The 22,516-nt window shown below is 38.5% G+C and overlaps 1 protein-coding gene across 5 annotated transcripts in view; it reads left to right on the top strand.

Moving 5' to 3' along the window:
* The window catches only part of CA10 (carbonic anhydrase 10), a 146,425-nt gene that overhangs the window by 62,619 nt on the left and 61,290 nt on the right, over positions 1–22,516 (top strand). For 4 of the 5 annotated variants that reach the window (XM_074554770.1, XM_074554768.1, XM_074554767.1 and 1 more), the window contains 2 exons: positions 5,659–5,801; positions 7,240–7,285. In XM_074554770.1, coding sequence (XP_074410871.1) covers positions 5,659–5,801; positions 7,240–7,285 — 189 coding nt within the window. The remainder of the gene's footprint in view (positions 1–5,658; positions 5,802–7,239; positions 7,286–22,516) is intronic. The other variant, XM_074554769.1, reaches the window with a different exon arrangement.

Below are 22,516 nucleotides of genomic sequence, written 5' to 3'. Positions count from 1 at the left end.
AACTGAAATCTTGTCAACTAACATGAAATGTGTTCAGGTCAGTTAATACAATTTGTTTTCAAAATTTGGGCTTTATTTTTTGCTTGTGTTAAAACCAGACTGGTTCACTAATGGAAGGTACTGGTCAGCTTATGGGACCAGTTTGTTCTGAACAGCCCTTTGGTAGGAAACTGTAGGTTTATTCAGCTAATTCAAATTAAACCTAAAATATCAAGTGGAAACATAAGTCAGAATATTTTTTTATCCTAATAAGATCTTATGTAGGAACAGTTAAGAGTTGGTAGTTCCAAAGTCTAAGGAATTACCATGAACTAGCTCAGTTGGTTCTGCTTCCAGGGTTATTCTGTGCATTGATTTCTAAAAGTACTAGCCTGTGACACAGAGGTTAATATTTTCAGTGGTTATGAAGCTACAGATTTTGCCTCTGGGCAATTTTTTTTTATTACCTTGTGTATTTGATATTCATAATACATTTCAGAGTTGATTTAGAAACTTGGGTCCATAAGGTGATTCTTGAAACCTTTTGCAGTCTTTTCAATGTGCATAGTTATAAATTTTCTAATCAATCTTGATGCAACCATTTAACACATTTCTTACTCACAAACTTGTGATTTTATTCCTCTACTGCTAGAAAGACCATCAAATTGTGTATCCACAACTTCAGATGTTTTTCTGGGTGAAGGTCACAAGTAATTAAGCCTCCAAGGCACTACCTTATATTGAATCTTGGCAGCCAAAAAGGCAACATTCAGTGTCTTTTACACATCTCCCTTGGAAGCAATTGATGCTCATTCCATCTGAGTTGTTACAGTCTCTGGCAGGAATGGGCTGTCAGGAGTGTTCCGGAGCCACGGCCCTTCTGTGACACACTGGAGAGCAGTTTCTGCTTTTGGGATTCTGCATCCTGGCATTGCCACTCTGAGCAGCCTCCCCTTGCACTGCTGGAGGATGTTTAGTGCTGCTGAGATGGGGGAGCAGTTACCTTGCAACTCAAAAGGTGCTCATGCACTGCTGCATTTCCCATATAAACAGTGTGCTGTGTACTGGCACTTTTCACAAGTTTAGGCAAGTCCTTACAAGCCACTGCCCAGCAATTACCTGAATAATTTGATGTAGTCTCTGAGGGGAAGCCAAGGTTTCTTTCAATTCCAAAGTATTTTGTAGTTCTGACTGTGTTTACAGAGTTGTGGATTGGCAGGACCAGGTCAGACTTCTAAGAGATCAGGATTGCCCAGACATCATTTTTTCCAGCCTGTGAGTAATTTTATCAAGTCAGCTGTGCTCAATTCTGGCCTTTCCAAGAATAATCCAAGTTACAGTGTTTTGTAATCTCTCTGCAGAAGCAGCATTCCCAGGCAGAGCCAGAGCCCTATGGGATAGGGTCAGAGAAATCTGATTTCTCCAGAAAACACCAGAGCAGAGAACATCGCTGTTCCTGTCTTGAATAGTCATTACAGATACAAACTGCAGCACTCAGTGCTGAGCTCTGTGCTGGCTCCCTACTTGTCTTTGCAAGTCAGCAGAGGCTGGACATTTCTGCCTCCCGGCTGTCATTAACTGCAGGAGCCTTGTGGGAAACCAAAATAGTGCAGAGCTACAAGTAATTCTTGAGGGGTTGCTATTACACACAAAAATGCCTTTGAGAATGGGACTTGTTATCCTCTTCTGAGTGCTCCTTACACCTGCCTTCTCCAAACTGAATCCCCTAATGCCCTGCAGTTCCAGAGTGAGATGCTCAGTAAACCCATTCTAATAAAGGATGCACCAGCAGGCATGCACTGGATTTGGCAATAAATAGTTAAATTCCAACTTAATACCTGAAAGTTAAGTTTGTTTTAGTAACAGTATACTGTAAGGCATAGGGATACATAGAAAAAGCATTTTCGATAGAATAAATATGCTGTCTTTTGGGTTTTGGTGTTTTTTTTTTGTTCCTACTTTAACTTATATTTTTCAGAAGAAGGATCGATAGTAACCCAAAGACATTAAAATAAAGCTGAATCTACAGAATAGAGCTCAAGGTATCTGCTGGATAAGCAGTCTTTTCCCTTAAAACAATAAGTTTCGAATTACTTTTCTCTGAACAACTTCTTCTATTCAATTTCATCTATTTGAGGCTTTCTTCACCTTTCTTCTGGATCTTCTTTACAGTCTTGCATCTCACTCGTCCTGTCTCAGAACAGTTACTCATTTTAACAGCAAAGCCTTAGTCCCCAGTTCTACAGCATGAGCCACAAAAAACCCCAAAGATGAAGAACATGAAGAGGAAAGATTAGAGATCACAGGATAGCTCAAAATCTGGGTTTCCTGCATTTTAATGCAAAGTCCCATTTCAGGTCCAGAACGACCATGACAGCTTTTTTTTGCCTTTCAACTTTTTCCCTTTCAGTCTTCGCATCAACTCCAGGCTGAACTCTCCCTGTTTTCCACCCCCCAAATTACAGTGAGTGCCAGGTAAATGCTGTCAGTTGTGTCTGTGCCTGGTTTGAGGGAAATCTGTTGAACCCTGTCAGTGATTGATGGCTGACCAGACCCGGTTAGAAATGACCAGCTGAGTGGCAGTGATTCATGGCAGCTCGTTGGGCATAGCCACAGCCTGGGCACTGGAAGTGGGCCCAGTGTCCCACTCAAAGGCAGGCAGGGCACAGATCCAGCCCTGGGCATGGAAAAGAGGGAGAGGATGCTGCTGTCCTCCCCTTTCTCATTTTTAGTTCATTTGCCAAGAAGGATTTCCCTTACCCAAGACTGACACTTTAATGAGCAATCTGTGCCAGCTCCACTAAACATCCCAGTTGCTTTTTAACCTTTAAACCAAACTGTTCTTTAATCTGTTTTCCTTTCCAATTTTTTTTGCCATAGTTGTGCTAAATCTTTCACCAACAGGACCTTCACTCATATTACGTGGAAAAACCCATTTCCCCCAAAACTATAGTCTCTTTTTGACTAGAGTGAGAGAGAAACACTTTATCTTCTCAGAAATTTAGTGACCCTGACCCTAGAAGGTATACCTGGATATACCTCTCCCTCTAGGTGCTCCTTTCTACTTCTGCCACATGAATAATAATAAGCAAAAAGTCAATATGAGAAGCATCTGTAAATACCTCTACAAGCAGCTGACCTATATTTTTCAGAAGCATTAGTGTTTGATTGTATAGTTTTAGTATGTGTGAACTCAGCAGAGGGTGGCAGAGAAAAATGTAATTACATACTGTTGTATTACTACTCTTTACCCCTAGTTGACATAATTTATAGAAGTGAATTAGTCTGGTTTAATCACTGTAATGAAAGGAGTGGTACTGTGTTCTATGCTTTTATCCTAAATTTGTAGATAAAAATAAGCAAAAGCTTTGCAGGGCCAGAGGTCATTAATTTTGATTGGTAAATACTTTTTCTCAGGTAATGTAACTCTTAATTTAAGAAAATGTTTAATTAGGCATAAATAAGCAGCTATAATTTAAAAGGTAAATTCAAGACAGTATTGGATGATGTCTTTATTAAAGGCATAGCAGAAAATAGCCACTTTTTAAAAGCCAATATCATGCCAGAATCTCAAAACCTCATTTTCCCCTTCCTGTTTTCTGTTATCTCTCATTTAACAAGTGCAGTGGTTGAACGTTTCGTGTCATTGAGAATCCTTCATACAGAGGGACGCTGACATTTGAATGGACCAGTTTGGAATTAGCAGTATAGAATATGATGCTGCTGGAGTTCTTCAAAATTTTAATTTTTTATATGTTTCAAGATTTATTGCTAAATTTTTAAAATTTTTTTACTATCTCTTGAATAATGGCAATGCTGTCTTACTCTGGAGGATATATTTCAGCTGTCAACACTTTGCTGCTAAAAAGAAAACAGAACACTTTCAGTTCTCAAATTTGAAGCCATTGTGATAGTGTCTAATATTACTGCAGTCTGGAGATTTCTGTGACCAATTACTGAGATGAATGTCATTGTATACTCTGTCATTTTTTTGGTGTCCCTGATTTATCTCTCAAAGCCTTTATGACTTTACCTTTGGCTTTTATGTAGAGGCAGAGCAGGTCATGTGGTTATCCAGAGGAATTGGTATGATAATTTTTTTCAAGCTGAGTAGGTGGAAATAATTAATGGACTGCTTTATTGATGTACACAGATTACTGATTCTCTCTGTGGTTCCAATTTCCAGCCTCAATAAAGTAGCTTGAGATTTTATCTGAGGTACCAGTAATTACACAGGGCAAGAATAGTCACTGCACAAATACAATCTTTTATGGTGTTTTATGCCATTGCCAGGGCCAGTGCTAAGGCTTAAAAATGTAAACAAAGATGCTGATGAATAAGTTGACACTTTTCATTTAAATTCATGAACTCTGGAGAAACTTAAATTCAGAGAATCTGTGTTCTTGGAAGTTGAGCAAACTTCAAAGTGGAATTTACAGGCTTGATGCATAAAACAGAAATAACCTGACTGTCCTTCCTAGACTTCACCTCGTGTCATTGACAGGGATCGTAGCAGATACCTTGATAAAAACAAGCACCTATAAAAATAAACACCATAAAAATTGGATCACATTTGCCACTTTTTGTCTCTCCAAGACTGGTGCAGATTTTAAGCAAGGACTTTGGCAGTGCACATCACTGTGGTATTCATCCTAGAGTTCTGTCTGATCTGAATGAATTTGTTAATTTTATCTGTTTATACTGAAAGTCACTTTTCTGATGCTTGATTCTGAGACAGTTTCTCAGATTCATTCCTCATAAAAGAGCTCCCGTGTGGGAACATCCCTTGAGACCATTTTGTGAGCAGTAAGGAAAAGAATTCATACAGTTTTACTGACACATAATGCTTCCTGTGCTGCTCTTACAACCTGATCACCAGCTGGTCCAATACACTCAGCCTGTGTCCTTGCTTCTCATAGTCTTAAAAAAGTCATTAGCGGCTTTTAAGACCCTTGGAAATTGTTCTTTGATATCTTCTTCTGGCATGTCTTATTTTATTTTCTTATTTAACCGGTCAGAGTTTATCACATTTTCCTTTTTTCTTATTTGGACAGCATTTTTTGAAAATGCTCCCTTTCTTCCTGCCACCCTATTTATTTCCTATTTATTTGAAGTTTTCTGGCTTCTGTCCCCTGTTTAAACAAAGGCTCAAAACAACCCAGAGCACCTTAATTCTGGTGGCAGTTTAAATAAGATTCTTCATTTCTATTTGGTTCTTCACTGGCTTACAGAAAAATCAACTACACAAGGTTTTTCATTCTTAAAGAGATGTGAATTCATTGTAGTGGGATATCTATTACACAGTCATCAAATCACTAAGGTTGGGAAAGACCTCTGTTATTTTCAGCAAATCCTTGGTACTCATCACCAGAATAGCTCTCAATTCTTCCATTATTTTTCTAGCTACTTTTGTTTCACTCCTGTTTTGCATGGGATTATATCAAAGAGGAAAAGAACTAATCCACCTTCTTTCCTGATACAAAATTATGTGAAATCATATGTTTTGGTCTTGTTGTATGAAGTTTTAAATTTCAGACGCAAGATGAATTTGCCTGTTTTCAGTTTCAAAGTGTGTGTACAGACAATGGGACAAGATTAATTTCCTGGCCATCTGCCTGGCATGCACTGCCACAGTCTTTCCAGACTTCCATTAAACTTACACTTTCTTATATTTTGCAGTACCCTCCTTTTGGGGTTTGGTGAACTCAGCTTGGAATCTTTGCTCTGTTGGGAAAAGACAGTCACCTGTCAATATTGAAACCAGCCATATGATTTTTGATCCCTTCCTAACTCCTCTTCGCCTAAACACAGGGGGAAGAAAGGTAGGTGGTCTCTGTTCTGGTGTATAAAATGAATGCAGTTAGTAGATTAAAAAAAACCAAATTGCTACATTTTTATTTTCTAAAGCGTTTACTTTTATCTGTCAGCTCTGAGGCAGAATAACAATGTAGCATGTTTTAAAGGTTGTCCTCAAATCACTGAACTAATCAATTCTGTTTATCCAGCTGAAGGATTGATATTTGAATTCTGAAATTATTTTATACATAAAACATCTTGAACCTTTTAGCAGTCTTGGCAATACTCATTAGTTGATAATGGTTTTGTGTTGCTTTTCTTATGTTGGGGTGCCTAAAAGGGTATTTTAAAGTATTTTTTGCTTTTTCCATGCAGGCAGTTGTCTCTTACCCAACCTGTGTGTTATAAACGATCAAATCATTTATATGGATGGTCAAAAGACATAGTTTGGGTCTTACAATATTTTATTAAATAATAGCATGAATTATCTCTACCATATACTACATGTGTTACAGACCAGTGTAACACAGGTTGGGTAAGACCATGCAGGTGAAAAGGCACTGTGAATTACAATATTGGAGCAAGTAGAGACTCCAGCAAAAGGTTTGAAAATTATTTATCTTCCCTTGTTGTCATGACAAATGAGATGTCCACTGGAAACAGTGTGACATTCGAGGAATTTGCTCTGTACTTCCCATGGAAGTCCTGGTGGCACATGTGCAAAGACATCAGAATTTATCGGGGCTTTGTCACAGAAATGCTGAAATGGTGATGTTGTTACTACTGCAAGACAGTAATGCTTCCAACTGTGGCCCAAACTTCAGTATAATATCTACATTTTGCTTTTTAAATGGAAATGTGTACAGGTTTTTTGTTTTGATTGAAAAAAAACCCCAAAAACTAAAAAACCAAAACTCAGAGTTTTGATGACTCTGCTATGTACACAAAGGCTTACACATTTCATATAATTTATAAATTATAGAATGACAAAACATGAAATTCAAGGCCATGGAAGCTGTCAGTGAGTCAAATGCAGGAGGTTCAGAATATTCAATGCCTTCAGCAGTTCTGGGAAGTCAGCTGGGTTTTTGTATCAGCTCGCAGTGAAGCAAATGTCTGATTATTGATAAAATTTGGAGGCACTGACAGAGTGGGAGATGCTGTATCAGTGATGAGGTTTTTACTGATAAAAACGAGAGCAGGCTCCTGGTACTGAAGTGATTTCATCATTTATTATAAGAAAAGGAAAGGCCTAAAGCAAGGGGAGGAGCGTTCCCATCGAGGATGCTGCAGCGCCGGAGCTGGGGCTGCTCAGCAGTGATGGCCTCGATGTCCCAGATGGAGTGGCGAGGATTCAGTGGGTCAGAAGCCCCTTTTTATGCTGTTTTTTGTGCCTTTGAATTGGTTTCTTTTTGGATCCTTCATTTGCATGAAGGTTTAAGGTGCTTGATTGGCCCATTACAGTTCTGTCCAGGCTGGCTCGAGGTGCACTTTACTGAGGTGTGTTATGGTAAGTTGAGTACCATATTTCTTACAACTACCCTTTTAACCCCTTTACAGTATAATAACCGAACTAACAGTACATGCTTAATGATCTATCAACTATTTTACAGCAATTTCTGACCTATTTTTAACACCTACCTTGCTCGCAAATACTGCCGCTGATGACCTTTTATCATGCTACAAGAACAGGATTTCTTGTTGTGATTTGTCTTGAGAGACTTCCAAAATGCTTAAAGCAAAATTCTCCTCTGAGAAAAAAGATTGCAATTTTGATACCTTATAAAAAAATTCTTTGTTCATTCTTTGCTTCACTGAGGATTTGATTTGGCGGGTAGTGTATTTGTGTTCACTTACTCAGTAATGGTTTTTGTATGTTAAAAATAGAGGTGTGTTTCGTATGGGCTGAAACACTTCAGCTCTCAGCACTCAGAACCAATTGCGGTGGCAGCCAGGGAATTTCTTGGAGAAGATTTGCCTGTGATTATGCTGCATATGAAAGGGTTTTATGGAACTGATCCTTAGAAAAATAATGAATAAATAAAAAAGGGATTTGATGTGCTTTCAAATCAAAGTTATAATAAGCTAGCTTACATGCACAGTGAACAAGAAAGACAGCTACTTGCACACAGTCACTATAATAAACCTCTTTTGGAAAAGGGGCTGGGAGGAGACTCAAGCTGTAAGAGAGAGCAAGATGGAAGGAAATACTCCGTTCAGTTGTTCTTGGAACAGTAATTTCAAATTCCTAACAATTTTTTTTTTTGCTATTAATTTAGAACTTCAGTTTTATCAGGTTTAAAAAATATTTATTTAATTTTGATAGCAACATATCTACTTCGTGTGCTTCACTTTGGAAATTAGCTTCATCCACAGGAACAGAATCCAAGACCGATCTATGATCACTGACTTAATATCAGGAGTAAAATCCTCTTACTCCTTTCACACCTTGCCACTCCTTTCCCCATGGCTTTATTTTTAGTGGGAAGCATTGGTTAATTTCTGTAAACCAGTTACCTGTTTAGTTCTCCCTTCTCACTTTGGCAGACCAAAAGTGTTCTATTCCACTACAGAATTTGTGTCTAAAATTTCCATTTAATCACATCGTTTCTAGTTCCTTTAAATTATTTTATTTCAGTGTTTGTAGTGAAAGCCTTTTAGTAAACCAGATTGAGACTTTCTTACTATTTTTTAGACTGCTTGGAAATAAAGCAATATTTTTCTTTCTCCTTAAGAGAAGAAATTATCTGATAGGAGGGTATAACATCACTGTTTTCCTACAAGGGGAGAAAAGCCCAATCTGTGGCCATCACACAGCAGGCAACTTAATAGTTATTTCTTGTCTGAGGCTGAGAAAATTCTTCCCATTCCATTCAGGAGCGTTATGAGTGATCAATCAAGAAGCCAAATTATAAAAAATGCGAAAACATATTATTTATCTTTTTCCGCATCCAAAATACGGTCCTCAGACCCACCACAGCCAAAGGGACAGCGTCGAGCCCGGGATCGGCGCTGGGTGAACCTGGGTCCGACCTCTATGGCATCGCATCCCCTCTGTTCACGAATGTTGTTCCCAGCCAGGCTATTTTATACAGCTTTTTATGCCTGAGGCAGAGGTGCCCGGCTTTCCTTTGGAACCCCGCATATGCATGAGAATTCCTTTCACTCTGCTGGGCTGGACAGTTGCTGTTTCCTGAACAGGCGCTGTTCATGTCAGGGGAAGTCGAGTATTCAGATGTATCCTTCTGGCAACTTCTGTTATCGCAGTGGTGGTACAGACATCTTTTGTGGAAAATCCTTTCTTTAGGGTTTTTCCCTCTTCTAAGAAACTGAAGCCCCAGAGAAAGAATGTAAACAATGGTTGTCTGCTGCTGTGGAATGCAACAGGTGCACCTGTGATTAGTCCATTTGCATGTTTACAATTAAGGGCCAATCAAAGACCAAGCTCTCTCTGGGACAGAATCAGAGAGAGCTCCGTTGTTAATTCATTCCTATTCTATTCTTAGCTTAGCAGCTTCTGAATCTCTCTCTCTATTCCTTTTAGTATAGTCATAATGTAATATATATCATAAAATAATAAATCCAGCCTTCTGATTATAGAATCAAGATTCTTTCACCGCCGAAAAACCCTTGCAAGCCCAGTAATACAGTAGTATCAGTCGAGGAGTGATGATTACTCCTGATTACTCCGGAGGAAAACGATCATCACCCTGGCCACGTCTATTCATAGGCAAACGGGGTGTTGTTCTCTTGCTGCCTTCAGGAATTTCAGCATTCCAAAGTAGACGTCTGTCCCTGGACTGCTTGTGGTCAGAGACTTGTTTGGATTTCACAATCTTTACAAAATACATTCTTTTATAGCATGAATTATTTCTAACATATATTACAGGAGTAAAAGGGATTGCAGGGCTATTTGCCAAATATTTATACCTCTTTGATCCACTTTTTTGCAATAAGGTTGCAGTGACCCGTGATGTATTACTTTTTGCGCTGTCCAACGATTTTAGGGCAGTATCAGGTCACACATTTACAATTCAAGCACCATCAGATGTTATTCTGAGTTGTGCTCTTATTCTGTATGTGTGATTCTCCATTTCCTGAGAAAGTGGCTTAGCAGGTCCTGAAGCCTTGAGTGTCATTGACACAGATAATTGGATTTCAAGATCCAGAACCTCAGCACAAGATATTTAGTGAGTTTACATGCAGAAGAAGAAATGCTGCTTTTGAGGAAACTCCCCAGGTTCCAGTTCTCTCTCAGGCCCAGCTTTGTCTCTTAGTTATCCATTTTAATGAATTTACCAAGCAGTCCATTTCAGATAAACAGCCCTTTCTGATAAACAATGACAATCCTTATTCATTTGCAAATCACACTCCTCCATGTCACAAAGAATGGCATCCTTTTACTTTCTCTGCTCTTTTTGCCTTGTATTCACTTGAGCACCAAAGCAATCAGCACAGTAGAATATCTTATATTCAGGCAGGAAGCACCTTGGGTTTCAATCTCCAAAGCAGGGATTTCCAGCCTGTCATGGGTGACTGTGGTGGATGAAAAAACCACTCCACTTCCCACTGACCTGGTCCTTTGCTGGGACTCCTTCCTCAGTTCACCTCTGCAAGAGTTCTGCCTTTGGTCCCTTAATTTCTGTCCCTTGCCTTTCTGTAGCCCATCTGACTTTGGTCTCCTGGTTCTCTGTGGACCTAATTTCAAAAGCCCCATTTCTAGAATTCTTTAAGACTCAGTACAGTTCTTGGCCATACATTTTTTTTTCTTTTTTCTTGTAAAAACATGTTGAGCAGCAGCATTTGCTTTAGACAGCAAGTGCATCCCTGCCAAGTAATTAAACCTTGCCACATCAGTGCCCTTATGTCTTATGAGTCATTTTAGGTCACACTCAAGGACTGAAATTGTTGCCTAAAGCAGGTAAAGTTCTGTTTAAAAGCACTTTATTTTTAAGGCAAGCCAGGACATTATACCTGATGTTGATCCCTGGGGAAATAAAAGGAATTGATGTCTGCTGGCCAAGGACTGTTATTCTGTAGCTCAGTGTGCATAAATGAAAGTTAATCAGCAAGATCCACACATCTGCCTGCTCATATGGGGCATTAATGAATATAATCATGTATTTAAATTAATATCCATATAAGTAATTGGTTCATTCTATACATTACAAGATAATGGCTGCATTCAGCAGCTTCTAAACTAAAACAGGGTAGGAGAAAAGAGATTTATGGATTGAAATCAGTTAAATGGTTTCTCTGCCAGTTAGTTCTGATTCCATGCTGTTCAATCAATTCAGAGTATTACTAGCATTTTTCTCAAGAGTGCAATATATGACAACTGCCAAGGTTTGCTTTGGTGATTACTAAAAGGACAGATACTGGTATGAACCATATTTCAGCACTGCAGGAGTATAAAAAATTAAATGTTATAAATGGTCCAGGAGGAATGGATAGCAATAAGACATCAATGTCATCGGTAAACTGACTTGTGATATACTTTTAGAGGTCTTAGTAATCATTTTTGATGTAGAGTAGCTTTGGGAAGTCAAAAGTCTGACGCAAACATCAAAAACTTTAATGAATAAAAAACGAAGCACAGTATTGCCGCTTAAATAGTTGTTTATCATTTCTAATTCTTCTACAGTTCTGCGTGCTCTGCGTGTTAGTGAGTGAACTTGCAGTGGAACCAGCAGGTTAAAGTAACTTGTTTTTTCACCCTCAATATGGAATTTAAAACAGGAAAAAAATGCTGTTTTTCTGTGTCCCAGCCAGCAGCTGGAAGCAACATCCCAATACAGTAATTGGCTAGTGATGATATTAAACCTGTGCACTCACATTTCTGTAGTCCCCCTTTTCCTACCACTCTGCGAAGAGTACAGAGAAACCTATCACATATTTGACTTTAAATCACAGTGTCTTCCAGGGCTATGCCAATGGCAGCACAGCTGTGCTGAGGTGGCACTTAGAAGGTCCTTTGAAGTTCCTTTGCCTTCACCAAACGTTTAGCTTTATCTGTGTATTTCCTCTAGTCCTGTATCACACAGGACTAGTTAAGACCTCTACAAAAAACAGTGTTCAAACGTACTGAGCAAAGAAGCCTTTGAAGGGAAAAAGAAGATTAAAATGTGAATTACTTCAAATCATACAGATGTACTTACAATATTGTCACGGCCCTTCCAAATAACTTTATTTGTGTGTTTACTTTGGTTAAGCATATTATTTATGTGATGGACATTAATAGCTACTTTTGAGTGACTGAAATGATGCAGATAGACATTTGTGATCTCTTCTTTCAGTATGGTACTAAAAAACCACAGAGCTGCTGTGGGTTTTGTAGCACGAAGATGGATTGGAATGTAAATCACTGTTGGACAGATATGGGGCTATTTACTGAGTATTGCTCAATTAGAAGCACAGAAACACTGTTAAAGAGCCCTCCTGGTTTGATGTTGCCCAGGGATGTGTTGAATGCTGGAGACAGAAATTCTGCCCTCAGAACCTCCCTGCCAAGATAGATTTGGCATGGACAGAAGGCAGTGATATCGGAGATCCTTGGGTTCATCAGCCACAACAGGAAATCCATGCCCCTAAATCTCAACTCCAGGCTTAAAAACTTTGTCTTGTCTTATTAGAAACCTTCTCAGTAAAAGCAAACCACAGGCTACCCACGACCAGATGGATGTTTCATCCTGATTTTTCACAGCTTACACCACATTTCTTTCATAGATGTATATTTACAGAAGAATATTGTTTGGAAGCACAGGGATGCATGCCAGTTTTTGACAGAATATTCCTCTTATCATGCAAAGTTTTGTGCCATCTACTTACCCATTTGTCTCAATCTAATCTCCCAAGCCTTTGAACTAGCATCATGTGATTCATGTGAATTTTTTAACTTGTTTGATTTTTTGAGAGGCCTTTTTGTGACAAGTTAACACAAAGTGTTCTATAAGCAGAAGAAATAATGTAGCATGGTTTTCTACAGAATCTCATTTTAGCTTCTTTCATTTTAGTCTCTGTCTCTCATTATCACTTCTCCACTACTCCGCAGATCCCTTCATTAAAAGACAAAGGCAGAAGATGCTGTGGCTATTTCCAAGTGCTTTGTGCCAGTGGATGCTCCTGCTGACTGCCCAGTTGACTGCTGCTGACAGGAGCTCTATACTAATCTGTATTATGGAGTTTTACCTGCCTGGTCCTCAGCACAAAGTTGGTTTGCTCTTTTCTTCCAGCCAGTTTTCACAAAATACTGAGATTTTTTCTTTGTCAAAGCTGGATAAAACTGGCCAGGAGGTAAAGGAGTTGGTGTGGGGAAAATAGGAAACTCTTCTCAAAACAGTTGCTATTATAGTGAATTTGCTATTATAGTGAATTATTTGCAGTATATTTAATCAGAGGCACTTACTAAAAGCAGTGTCTGTGAAGACAGGAGCTAAGGAGCTAAGTGATAAACAGGGAATTTCACAGGTAGATGTATATTAAAGGAAGAAATTGCATATCCTGCAGATTGCCACCTATCACATCACCACAACAGTGTTTGGCTGCTGTTTTCTCAAGCAGAAATGCAAAATTTTCAATACCTTTCAGGGAGCACTGAGGACTCATCCTCATAAGCAAAATTAAGTCAATAAATTAGTAAAAATGTAACATTGCTTGGATAGAAATCTCTCAGAGTCTCTCACCCTAAGAAGTTTTCCTTCTTGCTTTAAAAGATCCTGCAGTATTTGCTTGTTGATTTGTGGCCATCTTTGCACTGGTGTCCATGGCTTGGGGGAAACCTCTGCCCAAACAGTAGGATATTTGTATGGACTGGTATTTTTCCAATGTCATGGAAAGGGCTGTTTGAAGTTGAGGGTTTGCTCAGTTCCCCGTAGAATATCACTGCAAATATTGCCAAGATGTTTATCTGTGTCCAGCTGCTTCATCTCCTCCTTTTCCTACTGTCCCAAAACAGTGCAAGGAAAGAGGAGAGATAATTTAGCAGGGAGAAGTCTGAAACCATTTTAATGATGAAGGCTCACCTCTGCAAGTGAAGGGATAATATCATCATGAAAGGACCAATCCTTCATTCTCAATGACTGTCATGGTGTGTGTATGGCTGCCTGGACTGCTGATGGTTACCCCACATACCCTACAAAATAAGCCAAAAATATAATATCAGAAACACATTTAGGAATATCTTCCTCACAAACTCCAAAATATGATTGCTTATGCTGTGCTAATGAAAACCTTTACAAGGTTGTCTTGTTTGAAAGATAGGTGTCTGCCAAGGAAGGCAGAAACCTCTCTTGGAATGGAAAATGTGACCCTCTTCCCTCTAATTTTTTATAACTCCAAAATTAAGGTGCTTTCAGGCAAAGATATGGGAAAAGAAGTAACAATTCTATGTATATGTATATGTATATGTATATGTATATGTATATGTATATGTATATGTATATGCATATGTATATGTATATGTATATGTATATGTATATCAAGGCAAACAAACAACAGAAACAGCAGCAACACCCAACAGAACCATGCATAAAAAAAGAGCATAATGTAATGAAGCTGTAATTATTTTAATATCATTTTAATTATGATGTCTATGTTTCTGCAGTAGAACATGGTGAGTTTTGTCTTGAGAAATCACTGGAAGTTAAAGAATGATTGCTGAATTAAATGCCATGATTTAATGAATTGGCTAAACGGAAAAGTAAAATAGTCACTAGAATCTCCTAGGAATGGAAAAGTCACTTAACAGGCAAAGTTCTAAATAAAAGGAAGATATTAAAAAAAAAGAAAACAAACCCCACAGAGAAGTAGTAAATTCATAATTTCTACTGAATGAGAATTGTCAAACTTCTTGTTAATAGCTGTAAAATGCCTTATATGCAGAAATATTTCGGGACATTAAAGACAAAGCAGGGTATTTGGACCTATGCCTTTGCATTTAAGACATTATTTATGTCAGCTTTATTTTTCTATTTTCCAGTAAACCTTTCTTCTCTGTCTTCTCTGGGCTACAGGGTTACGCATTAGTCAGGAATTCTAGTGAGACTGGAGTTTTAGTGCAGTAGTGAGATGTGTCTGTCACTGCTTTATTTGATGTTATGCTGGACTCCACTTTGAGTCTCTGTTCTTGAACCCAGCTCCTGCATACCTTGATATTGTGATGTATTGACCAAAGTAAAAATACTTGCAAAATAACTTGAAAGATTTGCATTGAATGCACCATCTTTCTATCTCTGCCTGTTGCAGGAAGTAAAACTACTCTTTTATCCTATAACGCCTTGATTATCTTCTCCAGGTCTTGGTATCTGTTTAGAAAAGGTTCCTTGCAACTGCAGGTAGTGCTTCTCTGTTGCCAAAGAAAGAGCTCTCTGTAATATCACATTTTCTCATTTAAATACTTTCTCAGTGTTTCACTCTTTTATGTTTGCAGCTGTTTTAAAGCACCTTAGCTAAAGCCTTTTGAAGTAAGATACACACAATACCCTTTATGAGCCTTTGTCTCTCATGATCCCTAATAATTTTCTTGGAATGCATATATCTTTCTTTGGCAGTTGCAGATGGGGTTGTAGAGTGGCTTTCAGTAAACAAGGATACATTTTAAACAATCAGCAGAGTGCCTGTGAAATCACTGAAATGCACTGCCTTATTATAGCTTATCTTTCTACTTCCATGGTCTGTAGTCCTCACATGGATTTATTTCATCTGTGCTTGCACACAGCTTTGATGGTGCCTTGTACCTTGCCCTGCTTAGACACACCATAAAGCCTCATACTTCAAGAATAGTGGTCATGATGAGGGAAGTATACAAGGCAATAAACAGCTTTTGCAGGTGGTTAAACACACTGAAGCAAAGCTGAGGCATTGGAAAACCCCAAAAGCTGTTTATTGTAAGCACAGCAGCACGTCAGCTGTGTTCAACAAGCCTCAACGTTAAATAAAAGCTTCTGCTTGTCTGGCAAGCGCTGAGAGGTTTTGTCCACCAAATAGATCTTTGCTTCTCATTTTTAATGCTTTAGGTGGCTTACTTTGTCTCATATATGGTTTAACAGGAGATAGGTCCTGAGTAATTGCTTGGGATAAATGCAGCAAAATGTCTTTTTTCAAATCACTTTGGAGGTTCTTGGCAGTTCTTTCTTCCTCTCCAATCCCACAAGAATCCCCCTTCATTCCCAGCTTATTTTTCCCCTCTTGCTACTATTTCCATTGTCTGTTTCATAATTTAATTTATTGGTTTGGTTTTTATTTTGTTTTGGTTAGGTTTTTTTCTTTTCAATGGTGTCATCACCTCCACTTTCCCCAGCACTTGGCGGAGTTTTCCTACAGGAATGCCTGAGGCTGGAACATTGAGCCACTTCAAGGAAAAGGTTGGAGGACAAGTATTATGAGTCACAACATTTGTAGCGCCAGGGAATCTCTGTTCCACAAATAGCACTGCTTTGGTAATGATGAGCTATCTAAAACCAAACAGCCTTTTTTAGCAATTTACTAAACTTTGTGATGTTCAAGAGTATTTTCTTTAAAACACATTTTTTATTCCAATGGAGCGACATTTGATAAATTTGTGCAGATTCTTGTGGGTCTTCCTATCAAATGCAGTGAATAAAGCTGCATTTATTGTTTTCCAGCCCCAATTTACTGGCAGTTATAATAGTAGATACTATCATGGCTATTTGTGTCAGTCAGACTTCAGTTACCTGCTGACACAAACTGCATGACAGATAAATATGTCATAGGCCAATAACCCTCACAGAAGACTAATTTTCTATGGATGTCTGACAGTGATTGATAGAGATGAGGACTCCTTGGTTTGCATGCATGAAGCCAATTTATTGATTACAAAGCTCAGTATATATACCTTTTCAGCTGTAACTAAAAATAGCACTAACCACAACATTTATGTCTACTAGTAGCATTGCTTAATCATAGCTTTGCACAGACTTGCACAGGCACTTGCAGTCCTGCATGATTTCTCAAAAATAAAACATAACAAGAGATAACACTGTTATCTCGTGTTTCCTCCTTCAGGGCTCGGCCTTGACTTGCAAGGGCCTGCAGCCTATTACTAGGCTTAGCACATCTGCTTCAGTCACAAGCAGTGCACTCAGTCTTGCTCTCCAGCTGTATTCCGATAGATGTCAATGGAGGGAAACTTACCGTCTAATGAAAGAATATTTAATATTTTGCAGTGGTTCACATAGGCAACATTTTTGCTGTTTATTGCTGAGAATTGTAGTACAGTCTTTCTCATTTATAAATGAGACCTTGAGGCAGTATCTTCTATGAAAGCGAAATATAAAAGGAATAATCTAAGTTTGGTAACCAGCTGAGACTGAAGCTGTATGCTGTGAAACAGAATTAATAGATAAAGTGATCAGAAAAAAATTTGGTTGGTAATTCCAGTTGGGAATTGGCTGAGGTATTTTTTTTCTTTCATCTTGTCCTTAAATAATTTCTACAAGAACAGTGTTTTCAGGAAACTGGTATTTACTCATTTATACATGGAAGAACATCACATCAGCATTATAAAAACCCTGTGTACATTACATTCTTGTCGCAGATAAACACAAATCCAGCATAATTCTGGATTTGCACTAGTATTACTGAAATGCAAATTTAGCCTTGAATGTCTTTATCCATTGTGCACTTTTAAGGTTATCTAGGGCAAATCCTGAACCACTAAAATCGTGGCTCAATTGGGAGAGGGGGATTCCTGACCCTCATGGAGAAGCAACCAGGACATTCCTGGCACAGCAGCTCTGTGGGAAAATGCAAGAACTGCCTGTAGATATGGGCAGGGCTTGTGCTGAGTCCTTGGGAAGGAAACCAGAGCAGGCATGGGTGTGATAAGGAAAAACACACCCAGGAAAAATACGCTGCATCTGCAGTTGCTGGGATACATCCAGGGGAACTGCTCTGCTCATCGTGGATTGTGCTGTGCCTTTCCAGGGGAGATGTCACATCCTGAAAGAGGAAGAGTACAACTGACTGCTTCCTGGGAAGGTAGAAAATCCTCAGGTATCGCTTGAAAGCATGCCAAGGATTTCAGGTGTCACACTCTGAATGGGAGTTAAAGCTAATGGTAGAAAACATATCTTAGGAACCTCATTTTTCTCTAAAAGGGATGTAAGCTGTTCCCATTTCAGGTTGGGAAAGAAGCTCTCAGAAAGTGATTTGGATTGTTTCTCACAAAGGTTAATCATCAAAATTTGCTCTCCATTTACCCTTCTCTTTTTGGACTCTGCAATGAATATGACGTAAACAACATCCTTAGGTAGCTTTTGATATTTATTTGTACCTTCACATATAATACAGAATAATACAGAGAACAGATTTGTAGAAATAAGATAAGATGCTTATTCTTCTAAGTTTTCAATAATTTTGAGTTAAGCAAGACTGATTTTTTAAATAGATTTTTTTTGTCAGATATGTTACATTTTTCATTCGTGAATTTCACCTGTAGATTATATATAACTAAAAGAATGTTTTCCTGATGAGCATTCAGTAAAGCCAGATGCTTTTAGTAGGAGTTCTTGGGTTGAAATAGATTTGGTGGGGTTTTGTCCCCCTGTTGTACTTTCCATCAAAATGTTTGTTGCTCATTACAATTAAAAACATAAATTCTAGATTTTTTTCTGCACTATAGAGATAAATGTCACAGTAAAGACTAATTAAAGAGAAACAGAGCTATTCCTCTTTTTCTTTTTTTTGGGGGGGGGTTGTATTTGTTGGTTTGTTTTTGGTTTGTTTTTTTTTTTTTCCTGAAACATAAAGCCATTCCTGTTACAGAATTTTCAGAGGAAACTTTGCAAGACTCCTGGGACCATATTTTCAACATAGTTCCATACCTAATGAAGATTTAAATGTTCTGAATCCCATGTCCATCAACAGAACTTAGTGCCAGAATATGTCTTTGCCTTTCAAAAATCACTTCAAGTGTTTATTTGCATCTCAAGGACTGAATTAGTTTTTAAACTCTGACTATTAAACTTTTGTGAAGTAAATGATCACTTAGGGCAGTGTTGTCCTCCACTAGATTAAATAGACTTCTAATATTGTATCTTCATCTGAATAGATTTTCTTTTCATCCAGAGTTATAACGAAATATACTGCATTTTGTATTTGCTGCATGAAAGGAAGATTGATTTATTTCAGGTACTTTATAGGCTATTTTATTATTCACATCAAGATCTCATCTATTCCCTCTGCATTCATATTTTATAGTACTTTAACCGATTGAGTTGGTTTGAGTCAGCACTTTGATGGCACCTTTGCCATGGAGGCTGCACACACATAACACAAATCATTTATTCTTTTCAAAACTATTTACCTTGCCCTTGGGTTATTTTATGAACTTCTGGCCTTTTGGCTCTGACCAGATTAACCAGTAGACAAAGGCAGGTAAAACACAAGTCCTCAGTTCCTCAGTCCCCAGGAGTAATACCCTTACTTACTCACTTATATCATCATATTTGCAGTGCTTTAAAATACAACACAGCAAAAACTTCAGAATTTGGCCCTGAATTTGTCTCATTTCCAAAGCACCTCCTGGTCCTTTTTCTATCTGGATTGCCAGGTTTCATCCCCACTGAAGTCACATGGACGATACTGACTCTCACCCCTGTATGGATTTGCTCATTTTGTGACACAGGAAGGCAAGATAAGTTTTATTCCCAAAACCTTGGTTTTCCTGCAATATCTGAGGTAACTGTGATGGTGAGGCAGAAGTAGAGCCTGAAACTCTGGTCCCACAAACAGGCATTCTGCATTATCCTTCCTCAGTTTGAAACAATTTAGAACTCTAGTGTACTGATTAGCAAGAAGCCCATAATAAACTAATTGGAAATGTAGCCTAGATATCAATTCTTAATTAAAAAAAAAAAAAAAGTGTTTAAAGTATTTTTAGATAAAATAACAAATAGCAGAGTAATTTTGGGTATATTTTAAGATTTCTTTCCTTTTATCTGTTTTGTTTTCCGGTTTTCTGTTCTCCACGTTCCTGCATCACAATGCAGGAAAAGCCAATGAAGAGAGTTTTGTGTAACCTGGGGATTATCACAGAATTTGGTCCCTCTGGTAGTAAACTCCCTACTGCTCTCACAGTTGTGAATGTGTTTCTGATTGGGATTATGGCTCATTCAGAACCTTCAATAAATTTACACTAAATTTACGTTTGTGATTGCTCCCATACATACACTTAAGGATTCCAATACAAATGCAAAACTCTGTCTTAAATATATTCCTATAGTAGGTCATAGTCCTGCAACCCCTGAAGCAAAACTTTTTTTAATGGCAGAGTTGCAGAGAAAAAAACTTCAGAAAGGCAAATCCATAATCTCTCATTAGGAAGAGAAACACCTGTCCTGCACGTGTGTGTAAAGTCCTGCTCAGTGAATATGATTAATTGCACTGTAATTCTAATGTCCTATAAAAGAAGTACTGGAGGAATTCTCTAATAGAAATTACTGCTATTCTCAAAGGTATCATCAGCTAATAAAGAAATCACATTATTAACCTGAATTTCAAGATAAAATTTATATATCTCTAGTTTTATGATTTTTATACTGTTAATTCACGTACGCTGTTGTAGGTTGACTTAGTATTGGCAAGGAACTCTGCTCCAAATTGTTACTTTATAATTCTTCTAGTTCAGGTTTCCTTTTTTTGGTTTGTTCCTATGTTTTGTTGCGATTTTTTTAATCCAGAAACGTAAGTGCTGGTGTACATTCTTCAGCCAAAATCTTTACATCACAAGGATGAAAAACTGGTGGTGACTGTGGGGCTTTTAAATGTCACCTTTCTTTACAAATCCTATTTTCTGTTTCATCCTCTGGCTTCACTTCAGTTTACAAACATGACAAGACTGTTTTAAATCTCAGAGAAAGGTGAAATAAAGTGTCCAAATAACAGGTTATAAGGGGATAACCTATTTCTCTTCGGCTGAAAAGCTTTCAATGTCTGGTTTTGGCAAACACAAGGCCATTTTGAAATGGTGTTTGGGCAGTGACTGAACCCACATGGAGGTTGTATTTACAGCACAGGGGTTGTCAAATAACAGGCAAAGTAATTTGGGCATCACAGAAAATAATAGGAGTGATTCTAGTGCTTTCTGTGAAAACCTTTTAACTCCCATTTCATTAAAAATTCCACTCTGCAGCTGGTAGCAGAGATTTACTGGGTTTCACCATCTGTGCAGATTAATGTTTCCTAAAGGAGAATGAATGCAACAGATGAGATGGTTGGCTTTTCAGATCAAACAAAGCCCCAAAGTACAATCTCTTCCCTGACTCTTACATCTTACACCTGTTTCCTTTTAATCACATGACTGAATCGTTTAGGAGAAACAATTCCAGCTTTCCCTAAAGCTGATGGATTTGGATATTGCAGATCACCAAGATTCTTGTGAGCTGGCAGCTGTGGAGAATTTATTGAGTAGATTTTCTTACAGATTGGTTGAACACCTTTTTTAGATGTTATTGTGTTCATATCCAAGAAAAATGTCTTCACCCAGCAAGCACAGTGATTTAAAGGCATTCCAGTGTGTGTGCTCCTGGCTGGATTAGCAGTGACAACCAATATGGGGAAGATCACCTGCCTCCAACCCACACCCCTGTTGTTTTCAGTCTCATCTCTTTCTTTTTGACTGGCCATTACTAATCTTTCCAGGTGATTGGGCATGTGATTCACTTGAATTTTGGGTGTAAATCAATCCTTTGTCGTTACATATCTTACAATGTTACAGTTTTAAATTACATCAGCTTCACCACACATCAAACACCAAAATTAATTCTTGACAGTGATCACTGTATTAGGATTCATCAGTAAAATTGATGGAATTTCTGGATTTGTCAGGAAATGGGATCATTAATTTGACTGTTTCTTGAGGGCAAGAAAGGAAAGCACAGTACCTGCTTACCAAACCAGGTCTCAATCCCTGCCTGGGTTTCCTGATAAATATTTCTGGTTATTTCCCTGAAATACAGGATGTTTTACTTTATTCTGATGGCTAGTATCAGACACTGGTGCTAGGGAAGGCAGGTCCATGGCATGGTGGGCTTAGCAGCCTTCTGGAGAGGAGAAGGCAGCAAGGGTTGGGACAAGGAGAGGGGCAGCTGCCCCATCCAGGACTGCCAGAGCATCCTCTTCCTAAAAAAGACACCCAGCCCTCCGTAAGGAGCAGCAACAGCACAGGGTGTTAACATCCCCATGGATTTCACACTAAAAAATCCCAGCACCCCAGAAACTGCTTGCTAATACAAACATCAAAGTGGGTAATTAAACTCACTGGTGATATTGGTCCTTGCTCTCGCTTGCATTTTTCTTTTATTGAAACCCAGCTGTTCTCTGGCTGTTGCCAGGGGTAACCAGCAGTAACCTTCAAGGTCATCAATAAAAAGCAAGCCTTTGTCCCTTGGATATTTCCCACTCTCTTGAAAACTTGCATCCTAGAATAAATTCCTTAAAACCAATGAATTTTAGTCAGTGTAGCACTTGGGTTTGTTTGTTTTTTAATTTCCATTAACTGTACTTCTTTGGTCAGTCCATTACTGCTCCTCCATGTTAACAGTAAGGCACAATATCCCCAAGAGCTCCTGGTTCAAGGAATGTCTCAGAAATGTGTCACAGTGTCACCAAGGCTGCTCTGTCCTCCTTTGGGACAGACTGGTGAGACCAGACTGCACATGCACACCACCAGAGTGCTGTGGAGCCAGCAGCTCTCCTCTTTGTGTATTCTACCTGAGCAGCT

Source organism: Zonotrichia albicollis, chromosome 19, assembly GCF_047830755.1.
Source record: "Zonotrichia albicollis isolate bZonAlb1 chromosome 19, bZonAlb1.hap1, whole genome shotgun sequence".
NCBI lineage: Eukaryota > Metazoa > Chordata > Aves > Passeriformes > Passerellidae > Zonotrichia > Zonotrichia albicollis.
The sequence above is the reverse complement of the archived record's forward strand: the minus strand, read 5'-3'. Positions and strand labels throughout refer to the sequence as shown.